Raw genomic sequence first — 12,519 nt, forward strand, 5'->3', positions numbered from 1 at the left:
AGATGAGAAAACAGACCCAAAGAGGTTAAGTGACTTGCTCAAAGTCGAAAAGCTAGTGAACAGCACAGTGGGATTTGAACTCAGGTCTGTATGACTCAAACTCCATGATACTACACTACATTATTCTGCTCCCTAGCACTCCTGACATCACACTGATGACAGAGTAAGATAAGCAGTGCCCTGCTCATCTCAGTGCTGGTTCCCAGTCACCAGGTGTGGGCCTGGCACTCAGAACTTGCCATACCCAGGCCTTGGGGCTTGGCCACAAAGAGAAGCCAGAAGACAGCCAGTAAGAAGGATTTGCTGGGTTTAAGAAGGCTGAGTAAGCTCATCAGGGTTGAAGGTCTCCTCCTCTCCTTCTGTGATAGGCCTGCCTATACCTCATCAAGCAACCATCTCATGCTATTGTCATAGGCGTCACTTTGTTTTGGCAGCATTGTCTGCCAGTATGCCCAGAGTTGGAGAGGCAGCAGGAGAGTGTGTCACCGTGTGTGTGTGTGTGTGTGTGTGTGTGTGTGTGTGTGAGAGAGAGAGAGAGAGAGAGAGAGAAAGAGAGAGAGAGAGAGAGAGAAAGCAGTCTCATACTGATGTCCTTTCATTTCCTCTGGCTGGCACCTTTAGTTTCTATTCATTACCTCTTCTCCTCCCCCACTTTCTCTCCCTCCTTCTCTCCTTTGTTAAAATCCTATATTTTGAATCAGCTGGAAGTCTCCTGGGGGTAGAGGGGGGTGGTGTCAGCTCCTAGTGATTCATCTAGCTGATAATTAGAGCTCTGGAAAACCCAAAACTCATTCCTGTCAGAGTCAGGGCTTCCGGAATCCCTAGGCTTTTCCCTTTGTCAGAGAGGAAATCTTTGGGGGCAGGGGCTGGCTTCTTTGTGCCTGACTTTGTCACCCGCTTCATCAGAGCTCTGTAACTGAGGTGCGTATAAAGCACTCTTACTCGCCAGGTCCTGTGAGAAGCCGTTTCCACACACTGAACGCTCACAGTGATCCCATGAAGTGTTATCCCTATTTTGACAGGTGGCGAAGGTTGAGGAACTTACACTCATCAGTCAGCTTGTAAGGAGTGAAGTAAGGATTCAAATCCAGTCTTTTCACCATCTGCCAGAGCTGGTTCAGATCACAGCCCTGCCATTATAAGCTGTGTGTCTTTGAACAGCTTATTTCCCATCTCAGAGATCTAGATTCTTCATCTGTAAATAGACTCCTAACCTGATGTCTCTAAAGTGCTCGACACGGGTTGTGACACACAGCGGGAGCTGTTTTGATGACTGTTTTGTTATTCAGCCCCATCAGCTCAGTGAACACCAGACATTCAGATAGACACAGGAGGAGGCAGTCAGATTCATACACCAACTCTCATGTCCTGGCACTGCCTGTATAGAGATGACAAATGCACATACAGGTAAGTGCCTGGCCACCTGCCCTAGTAAAACCCAGCAGTGCACACAGGTTTGGACACGTGTGCCCACACATGGAAGCAGAGTGACCCAAGGGACAGCTGGCAAGACACCCAGGAATCAGGCAGTCATATGCAGCAAGCACCCCAGCTCACATCCTCTGAAACAAAGAAGTGACGGCCATGGTCGCGGGTGCCGCTGCCACTGAGCCCTTTTAGTTGCTTCTGCATGCCAGGGGAGGGAAGCCAGGCTCTCAGAGGGCCCCAGTGAGTCACCAGCCTGATGCAATCAATCCCTTTAAAGGGCTCATCTGCTGGTGTAAGAAGCTGATTCATGGAGGGCGTGGTTGCTGGAGGAGGAGGAGAAAGGGACCGAAACTGCGACAGGAGGGGCTGAGGTTAGATGACTGGAATCATTAATACAACTGTTCACTGTAAACCTTCCTGGTCAAGGCTTCAGGGATCTTCAGGTTGAAGCGGGGCGTCAACAAAAGCGAGGGGCCCGGAGGAAAAGGAATTGTGAGGGCTACGACAGGAATTCCTGTCATTTATTGAATCTAACCGCAGCGTTCTCCGCACAGAACTCCAGAAACCGAGAAATGGGGTTCTAGGAAGGACCATTTTTCTGATAAATACACTACAGCTGGCCAACTACTGGAGACTTCTCCAAACCTGGCAGGGCGAGACTGTAGGGCACGCGAGGTGCGGTGGAGTCGGGGCGGGGGCGGTGCCTCAGGCCGAGCCTCTCCGCAGACTTAGATAAGCGGTAAGTACCGCCCCTTTAGCATCTCAGCCTCCAATCCTTTCACAGGTCTCGGCCCGGACCCCACCCCGAACCAATCCGCACTTGGAATCTGGCCTCTTGCCTGAAGGCTTCCGCCCATCGTCAAGATAGTACCCAATCCCAACGCCGTGAGGCCGCAGACACGGCAGAGGGGCGGGGCCCGGAGAGGGGGCGGGGCTGCGGCCAGGGCCGGGAGGAGGGGGCTGTGCGTCACTTCCGTTGTCAGGTGGCGGCGCCGCAGCCATGGAGCGAGGCGGCGGCGGCGGCGGCTCGGGCTGCTGCGCTGGGAGGCGGCGGTGAGCGGGTCCCACGCCCCCGGCCCGGCCCCGGCCCGGCCCCCCCCGAGACGGAGCTCCGAGCAGTCCCGGCTCCGGGCTACGGACTATGGGCGAGCAGCGCTGAGCAGCGGGGGAAGGTGAGGGCGGGGGTCCGGGAGCGGGGAGCCGGGCGGAGGGTGCGGGTTTTCTGGGCGGGCCTCGGCGGCTGTGGTGATGGGACTGTGGTGACAGCCCGAGGCCGTCTGGCTGTGACAGAAATGGCAACAGAGAATGCCCCCTCTTCTGCTGGGGTCTGCGGTTCCCGGGCGGGCGGGGGGCGGGAGCTGCTGCGCGCCGGGGCCGGGGGCCTCGGGGACCCTTAGTCCTGCGGGAAGCCTGGGAGGGGGGGGCACTGCCAGCCCCTGCCCAGAGGTCACTCCGCCCGTAAGTGAAAGCCCCGGGCGGTTTGAACCAAGCAGGTTTTCCCCAAGAAATCCCTCTGCCTCTCCATGCTTCGCTCCTGATCCGAGAGTGACTTGAAAGTTAGAACGAGTCCCCAGGGTGAGCCAGCCCGGACTTCCTCCGGGAGCCCTCACCCGCTGGCACGGGCACCATCACTGCTGGGGAATTTTCGCTTCCCGGGGGCGTCCAGGTGCGGGTCAGAGCTACCTGCTTGCTAGTGCTGTGTTTTGGTCGGCCTTTTTCAAGGAGAGTGCTGTGGTCACTCTTTCACCTGTCTTGCCGGGTCAGGCCCGCCCATTCCCACGCCACTTGGCCTCACCTTCCAGCCAGTAGGTGGGGCGTTGGGTTTCTCTGCACACCCCCACTCCGTAGGTTTGATGCCGGTTTGTTGGCGGAAGGAAGAGATGACAGCCGCCTTCTGTGGCAGGATAGACTTTGCTCTGTTTTAAGTCACGGGAGGAAACCGGTTGGCTTTGCTCGGTTTTGAGCGCAGTGGGGAAGAGGGTAGTCACTCTGGGCTGGGCTCCTTTCCCTCCTGGCTTAGCTTTCATGAGATAAGGAAGAGCAGAATATGTAACTGTTTGTAAACAGTGCTTGTGAGCTGCTTCAGCGCTTTGACGGCCCTGCCGTGCCAGTTGTTTGTGGGTTAGATCTAGACAGTCTGGAGATAGCCCTCATTCATTCATTCATTCATTCATTCATTACCCACAAGACAACAACAGTAAGCTTACCTGGAGAGGCAAGTAACCTATATTATAGTGGTTAAAAGTGGGCTTTGGAAGCCCTGGCCAGGTAGCTCAGTTGATTAGAGTGTCCTCATTATATGCCAAGGTTGGGGTTCAAACTCCAGTCAGGTACATACAAGGAGCAACCAAGGAATGAATAAATAAGTGGGACAACAAATCTCTTTCTCTCTATCTATCTCTCTCTCAAAAAAAAAATAATAAATCAATCAATAATTTATTTATTTTTTAAGAGATGGCTTTGGAGTCAGATTTCCTGAATTCAAATTCTGGCTCCGCAGCTTTCTAGCTGTGTGACCTTGGGCATGTTTGTTTAACCTCTCTGTGCCTCGGTTGTTCTCATCTCTAAAACAGGTGATAACATAGAGTTGTTAGGAAGATTTAAAAAGTTAACACATAGAACCACCGTCTGCCACATAATAAGAGTTCAGTAAGTGTTAGCTATTATTCTTATTTGAAGAAGCCTATGATCTGGTAAAGGGGACTGCCCTATAGACAGGTAGTTGAAGTGTGGTATGAAAAAGCTAGTAGCAGCAGGAACAAGAGGCTTGTGAGAACCCAGCAGAGGAACCTGCTAGCTCAGCCTGGGTAGGGGGAGGGTCTTGGGAAGGTTTAGCCAAAGTGACTATGTGGGAGCTTTATCTAGACGGATGGGATGTCCTAGCCAGGTGAGAGTGAAGAAGCAAGGTGTTCTACTTAGAGAGAGACAAGTACACTCATAGTTTATTCCAGAAACCTCAGACTGTTCCATATGGTGGCATGAAAGTCAACATGGTGCAAGGTAAAGCAGTATAGGTTGACAAGAGAACACCACATTAACAATTTGGGACTTTGTGCCAAGGGCCATGGGGAGCCTGTGAGAAGGTTTTAAGCAAAGAAGTGTCATAATTGGATCTAGGTTTAGAACTGTCTCCTTTGAGTCCCAGCAGAAGAGGAAGAGGAGAGACTAAAGGACTGGAGACCTTCAGAGGCCATTGCAGGCCTCTAAGAGTGGAGACGTGGTGCTGGGGTGGTAGGTCTTTGCTGAGAAAGCACTCTGTGCTACCAGTGGCAGGTGACAAGCTCCCTTCATTGCCCTGGACTGCTCTGCTTTACAGAAGTGCCTGGTACATGTGCCCCTCTCTTCCTGGGATGGCAGATTGCTTGAGCAGCTGGAGAGGTGAGCTGCCCTCTCAGAAGGCCAGTTGTAGGGGGTCCTGCATTTGCTCCATTGTGCCTTGAATGTGACGATTTGGGAAGGCAGCAGTTTGTAGTGGTGAAGAGCCTACTTGGCTCTGCAGTCATCTCTGGGTTCTAATCCCAGCCCTGCCAGTCACTAGAGGGTTACTTATTCTCTCCATGCCTGGCTTTCTCATCTGTGAAATAGGGACAGTCAGAGCCCCTCCCTAGCAGGGCAGTGGTGAGGGTTAGTAAGATGTGGCAGGTTGAGCGTTTAACACACACCGAGCGTTAGCTGTTATTACGGCTGCAGAAAAGAACTTCCACGAACTAGTCAATGCAGTTAGTGGCAACTAGTACTGTGTCCCAATGAGCTGTCAGAAGTGTCCTAAGGCATCACAAAATCACAGTTTTATTGTATTCTTTCTGAACAGAAAAATCTGTCGGGGGTTTACCCAGTCCGTATAGGAGCCATTCGAATGATTCAGCTTGGCTCTTTAAAAGAACCATTTTTTAAAATAGAAATAGGAATGCTGAGAAAAAGTATTTAGAATTTCTTCCATGTGTGTCCCTATTAGTGACCTAGTCTGCTGTCTGAATTAGTGTCAGCAGGAAACATATTGCTGTGTGTGATGACTCAAAATCCAGCCCTCGGGTTCCACACACACAAGCTCCCATGTGTTGCTGAGGATGTGCTGGGTATAGGGTGGAGGGGTGATGGGGGCAGAAGGAGAGCAGAGCGGTAGCAGCAGGGACAGGGCAAGCTCCTAACCAATTAACACGTGCATAGAGCTTGGCAAGTCTCTCACAGAAGTCTGTGCAGCATATAGTGGGAACCCAGAGGAAAGACCGATTCCCCTGGAAGATGAGGAGATTGGGGAGAACTTTGGAGAGTCCTTAGAGCTTAAACTGGATCTTGAAGGGTGAGCTGAGTTTTCTGAGGGCGCATGAAGCACTCCAAGCAGGGGAGCAGCAGGGCACAGGCCTGGCTGTGTGCTGGTGTGTGTGCACTTTAGGAACCACAGAGGTTCAAGCACAGGGTGTGAAGGCACCTGGCTGTAGGACATGCTGGCGGAGTAGGCACCAGGGCTAAACTGCTTGAACTAAGTATTCTTTTGGTGGTCGGATGCTTTAAGTGGAGGAAACATTAGACTTGCATCTTCCCAAGGGCTGTCTGGCTGTGGGTAGAGAATGGATTGGGGAGAAAGCAAGTCGGGAGTCCCCGTAAGAGGCTGTTGCAATATTCAAAGCAAGGATTAGTGGGGGGCTGGATCAGGGCAGAGGCAGTTGGGATGGAGAGGAAGGACAGAGAACAGAGCTGTTTGGGGGGAAATCAGCTAGACTCTGGGAGTATTTGGAAGTGATGATTAAGGGAGGAGCAATGGTGGCAGGTGACTCAGAGGTTCCTGGCTTGGGTGACAGAGTGAATAATACTGTAGAGATAGGATGGCTAGGAGAAGACAATGACCAGTGAAACCCGCCAGCTCTATTCAGTAAGCCCTGCGCACACTCTCACGGGACAGGATCAGTTGTGAAGCCTGTGGCACCCTGTCTGGCTTTGGGCCAGGCTTCCCTCTGGTTTGGCGTGAGTCAGTGCCTGAGAGAAGGGCAGCTTCCCTTCTTTCCCCTTCCCTCCATGCTGATTTGCCTGGGGAGGTTAACTCTTCAATGTTTCAGGAACTCAAGTGGCTGAGTCTAAAAAGCTCCCATAATTTCTTCTGCCTTCAAATGGCCCTTCAGTCTGACGCCATCCACACAATTCAGCAAAGGACAGACTGATGAGGTCTTGCACAGCAGCTACCCCCAGGGAGGGATGGCTTTCCCAGCTTCCTGGAGATCTGATCCAGAAAGAGACCCTGAGATTGCATTTACTCCAGAGGCTGGGTTAGCAGACTCAGTCCTCTTCTCAGGAAGGAGAGGTGTCAGCCAGAGGCACCCTGGGACTCACTCAACCAGAAGGGAAGTGTCCTTATCCCCCTGAGCTCAAGGGGAGTGTAGAGCTAGACTTGAATGGGATTGGGCTCTGGAGAAGGATGTGCTGGTCTGCAAGGCTTCAAACAGGCCCTTTGGAATTGCGGAGCTCTCCACAGAATTTCTCCTTGCACTCGTGGCATGGAAAAGAAAGTGGCCTGACTAGGAGCACATCTTTCTCCTCCACCTGCCCAGGTGAAACTGGCTTTGAAGGTCACCCGGCCCACAGCAGCACCGCATATCCTCTGGGATTTGTAATCAATATCCCCCAAAGGAGAAAGGATGCTATTGCTTGCTTTGATTTGCTTACTATGTTAGAGATGGTGCCACTTTGGTACATGCACGTCTGGATCATTTGAGGCTACATTGTGTCTTCATCTGTGTGTCATTTATTCAACAAGCTCTCTACTGATGTACTTAGGTTATTTTCTGTCTTTTGCTCTCCAAACAAAGCTGAAGTGACTGTATACATGTGATCTTGCCCAGCTTAGATATCTGCAGAATAAATTCTAGAAGAGGGGTTGCTACTTCAAAGAGGTCTTGCAATCCGGGACCCCCTCGGGGGATGTCGGAGAGCCGGTTTGGGCCCGATCCCCGCAGGCCAGGCCAAGGGACCTCACCGATGCATGAATCCGTGCACTGAATCTCTAGTATGCATATAAGATCTTTGGTTAATCTCTTCCCGCCCTCCCCTCTGCCCCCCTTCCCTCTGAGATTCATCATTCTGTTCCATGTTTCCATGCCTGTGGTTTCTGCTCCTGCATTGAGCGTCTGCCCCCTGGTGGTCAGTGTGCATCATAGCTACTGGGTGGTCAGCCGGTCGGTAGGTCGGCTGGTCGCTTAGGCTTTTATATATATAGACTATTAACAGAATTTCTAGCCCCCCAACCCCATTTTTAAAGGATTTTTAGAATTTATTTGAGCCAAAATGACGATTGCCAGGAAGCAAAATCTCAATGGGTTGAGAAAATGCTCCCTGGGCCCCTTTTAATAAGCTGAAGCAACCTGCTTTTCCCCCAGCAAGCAAAAGTAAACTTTTGGGATTGAGGTCCTCCTTCCTAAGGGGGCTACAGCCCAGTGGTAGTCATTCTCTTTGGGTTAATGGCTGTCTGTCCTGGGTGTGAGTCTAGGCTCCCTAATATAGCAGTATACAGGCCTGATGATTCAAAGAAACTCTAATTGTCGGAAAGCATAAAGGTAGCAAAACTGAGGTCTCTTGTCATTCAGAATGAAGCTGTCCCCTCTAAATATGTTGATACACTGCTGTCTTCTTGTCAAAAAAGATAGAGGATCTCTAGCCTTTAGGGAGTTCCTGACCCCAGGTACCAGATGGAAGAGAAAGTGGCCTGGACGTTGCCATGGGAAGTGTCAAGGACAGGACTGGTGTGCCTGTCATTTGTCTTTGGGTTCAGGGCAGAGCTGGTTTGAGGTGTGATCAGGGAACAGCAGGTGCTTTGGAAAGAGGCCCGGGTTCATCCCCTTGGGAGACCTTTGGACTGCTCTAGCCCAAAATTCTGTGGGGCTTTTGGAACCCCACTGCTGGCATCTGCCAACTCTGGGGGCAAGAGTCCTGCTCCGTTTTGCAGTTGATAAGGAGCTCCTGGCATTACTGTGTTTGGGGCAAGTTCCACAGGGTGTGTTCCGTTCTGACTCCGCTCTCAAGGTGGTCTCTCCTGAAGGAACAAAGGAAAACAGCCAAAAAGGAAGGATCCCCACATCTTCCAGGTCCTTGGCTAAGTACTCTGCAATACATACTGAATTCTTCTCACATTTAAGGAAGAAGGAGTTATTTCTCTTACAGAGGACAACCCCCAGGCTCAAAGGGCTTTATTAACCTGTACACTGTTACACAGCCAGCAAGGAAGAGCCAGCCCACACTTGTGTGACTCTGGAACTCATGCCATCCCATTCCTCCATCCTAGCCAGACCCTGGCCCCAGGGAGCCAACCACATGGAACCTTGGACTCATAGAGCCGTAGAGCTGGAAGGGACCTTGACAAAGCTGAAGGAATCCCTTCTTTGTCAGAAAATGGAAACTGCCATTGCCTGGAGACAATTCCACCTGCCCCCCCACCCTCCCACCCCCCACCACAGCCCTTTGAGTAGTGGGTTAGGAGACTTTCAACCATGTCAACCAGTTAAGTGACCTTGAACAAGTCACTTCCTATCTCCAGCCCCCAGTTTCCTCCTCTATAAAATGGACATAATACTTCTTGCTGCTAAGGTAGTAATGAGGATTAGACACGAGTGTTACTGTCTATAGCAGGTTCAGCTAGTGTCTGGCCTGCAGTCAGCACCCAGGAGCTAGCTCTAGTGAGAGGCCCAGGTGAGCTCTTCGCTGGCAGGTCTGTAACTGTCCCAAAAGCCGTGTCATGAGCCAGCTTCCAGGTCTCCTGTTTAAACCGTTTGGTGGCCCTCCCAGCCCTTTTGGATACCAGGTGGCAAGCAGGAAGTTCCTTATGTTTGCAAGTTACCTGGGAGAGCTTAAGTGTACCAGCAGTGGTGGTTTTGCCCCTCCCACTCCCCACTCTCCTGATGTAGCCTGGGGTCAGCACACAGACCTGTACATTTAGGGCACTTACTCTCACACTCGTGTTCTGTGCCATACTCCCTCTGTGTGCCTTCTTGGAGGCCCAGCCTCCCCCGATTCCATTACTGCTCTTAACAATTTTAATGGATTCAGAAAATTTTTAGAGTTTTAAAAATTATTATTATAGTAGTCTATGGTAAAATAGTTATGGAAGCATATAAAATAACACTCTCCCTCCTCTCCTCAAGCCCCTAGTTACACTGCATGGAAGTATCCATTGTTAAGTTTCTTCTAGAAATTTCCTAGGTATATTCAGAGGTGTGTATAATCTTTTTTTTTAATCAAATGGGATTGTGTTATACAAATTGTTCTGTATTTTGCTTTTTAAAAATGTAGTGTGTCATAGACATCTTTATCAGCAGATGTGGTTTTAGTCTTAAAGACTGTGTATTATTCCATTGTCTGGATGAAACATGATGTAGTGAACCAGTCCCTTCTTGGTGGACCTGTCTGAGGGGTGTATGTGTGTGTGTGTGTGTGTGTGTGTGTGTGTGTGTGTGGTTTTGTCTTTTGTGATTTTTTTACTGCTACACATGAAGACCCTGGAGCAATTAATCTTTGTGAATTGGTGTGAGTATATTTGTAAGATAAATCCCTAGAACTGGCAGTGCTGGGCCCCAGGCGTGTGCATTTTCTTTTACTTTGTTGGCTGTTATTTCATGCGTGTCTTCTGCGCACCTATTGGGCCTGTGCAGGGTTCTCAGGTGGACAAGGCCCCAGGCCCTGCCTCCAGGAGCTGACCCTCTCGAGAGACACAGGCGAGCAGACATACAAGGAACGTTTGCTTGCCAGTGTCTGTCCATGGAGGCTTGTGGCCCTCGGGATTGGCCATGGCTGGCCTCCCAGAGGCAGAGCAGGGTGAGGCCCTCGTGTTGGCCCACCCCTCTGAACGGCCCACTGAGGGGCACTCTGATGGCCAGGGCCTGCCGTCTGCCTCTGTAATCTTGCCCTCCAAGCAGCCACAGCCAGCAGCATTCTGTAAAACCGCAGAAAGTGAACTGTATTGTTCATTGTCAAAATTGTGGAGTTTAATTGAATTTAATTTTTGATAGAGGCAGTTAAGGAAAGGCAGTTTGCTGGCCCCAGTCCTAATTGCCTTTCTCACCGGATGACTGTAGTGATTTCTGCTATTAAAAACAGTAGAAAGAGAGAGAATCGTTGCACCTAGGCCAGGCCTGGGCTCTCCCATATGTCACTCTGGAAATCTGGGGTAGAAGGAAACTTAGCATTTGTCGAGTGCCTCCCACACTCTGGCTCCCAGCAGTCCTCAGGGAACCTGTGTGAAGCATCACTGTCTCTCCCACTAGGTGGGAAACTGAGGAGCAGAGAAACACGTGTCCAAGTCACACAGTGGACACAAAGGTGGCCCTCCGACTCAGCCAGCCCTCCTTTAGTCGCTTGCTACATTCTCCTGCCTGATTTGGACCATTGTGAGTGGCAAGAACCTGAAGTCCACGTGGGACCCTGTGGCAGGCCTTCTTGCTGGGCTGAGTCACTGCACAAAGTAATAAGTGATGGTTTGAGTTGAGGGACCTCCCTGTCATCTGTTCATGCCAGGGTCCCCTAGTTGTAGGGAGGCTGGCATGCTGGGGAGGGGTCTCAGTGACCCAGTCTGCCATCACTGCTCATGGCAGAAGCCCCCCTCCCCTGCAGAGCCAAGAGGCCGCCAGGAATGTCTCCCAAGACAGTGCTCTTCGCCGTTTCCCCAGGCTGCTTCGCTGGAGGGAGATACCAGGGCAGCACAGCTCAGAAAGAGCTATTAAGTCTGTTCCTTCCTCCTCTGACACCCACTCACAGTGACGGATTATTTGTTGTCACATCAGCTGCTTCCGGAGGCCCTTGGGCGGGGTGAGCTGGTGGCAGGGCTGGTGATGCTGCCCTGGATTCTGCTCTGGTGGCTTTTGGAGTGGCTGCTGGTGAGGTCCTGTGACCCATCTGCAGGAACTGGTTTCTTATGCTGTTTATCTTTTCCCCAGAGGGGTCTACGGGTCCACCTCTGTGTGCACAGCCTGGAGCCTTTTCTCCCAGAATCACTCTGAGACCCGTTCTCCTGGGCAGGGGCCTTTAGCCTCCAGTCTGTCCCCGCAGCCTTCGTGGAAATCACAGAGGAGCCCAGTGAGGACTTCCTCGGGGCAGTGGGGTAAAGACGGACATCACTGATTATGGAGTCTCCTTGTGTGTGTAACCTTGCCTCCTGGAGGAGACTAGAGCTGGACCGTGAGCAGCAGCCACTGGGCTTCCTGTGAGCGGCGGGGTCTTCAGGCCCCGGCAAGCCCCCAGGACTGCTGAACTCAGCATGCTGTAGTCCTATGAGGAAAGGCAGTGACCGAGGACTGAGAGGGAGCAGCTGGGCACAGAGCCCTCTTTCTGACTGCCCCTCCCACTTCCCACTGGCTGAGTCACTTCCTCTCTGGCTGCTGCAGGTACTCACCCCCAGGCCCGAGAGCAGGGCTTCAGGGGGTGGGGTTCACCCTGAGCAACAAGAGGGAACTCTGGTTGAACGCAGCAGTGCACTCCGTACCCCCGAGGCAGTGAAGCACTGCATTGAAGAAGGATGTGATGTTATATATTCTTGACAAATTGGAGCTATACATATCCTGCATTTTAAAAAGGAACAAAATCATCACACTGTTTTGGAACAGTGAAGATGACAGCACAGGCATGAATCTTTGTCATCAGGGAGTCCTGGCTGTAGCCTAGGGATTACTAATCCGCCTCCCCGCCCCCAGCATCCATCCTGAGTGCAGAAGCAAATGGCTTCCAGGGGCTTCCTGGGGAGATTGCTTATAGCCTTCAGGCTGCCTGGGAAAAGGTTCATGCCTGCTTCGGAGATGGCTGTCACTCAAACTCAAAGGAAAAGCCCTTAGACAGAGCCCCCTTCCAGGAAGCTAGCAGGAGTAGAGAACAGACCGCAGGCAGCCTCCTCCAGGCGGGTGAGCTGGACCAGGATCTCTGGGCTTTGACTCGTCAGCAGTGAAAGGGGGAAATCTTTCCCTCATAAAGTTGTGAGAATTGAAGAAAATCTCAGGAACACTAAGAATAGTTCTTGGCAAGCAGTAGACGCCCATTAAATGATAGTTTAAAAGGTATTTGCTTGGAGAGACTTGTCACCAGGAAGGTTGCTCAGCATGGAACAGGGAATGCTCACCTTTC

General features: G+C 51.5%; 1 protein-coding gene across 2 annotated transcripts in view; it reads right to left on the reverse strand.

Annotated features, from left to right (window-relative positions):
- The window catches only part of LOC111827100, a 39,096-nt gene that overhangs the window by 16,811 nt on the left and 9,766 nt on the right, over positions 1 to 12,519 (reverse strand). For both annotated transcript variants that reach the window (XR_002830592.1, XM_023758495.1), the window contains one exon: positions 3,224 to 3,448. Coding sequence is in view for 1 of the 2 variants with exons in the window: in XM_023758495.1 (XP_023614263.1) it covers positions 3,224 to 3,448 (225 nt within the window). In the remaining variant the exon portion in view is untranslated. The remainder of the gene's footprint in view (positions 1 to 3,223; positions 3,449 to 12,519) is intronic.

This window comes from Myotis lucifugus, unplaced genomic scaffold, assembly GCF_000147115.1.
Source record: "Myotis lucifugus unplaced genomic scaffold, Myoluc2.0 scaffold_131, whole genome shotgun sequence".
Taxonomy (NCBI): domain Eukaryota; kingdom Metazoa; phylum Chordata; class Mammalia; order Chiroptera; family Vespertilionidae; genus Myotis; species Myotis lucifugus.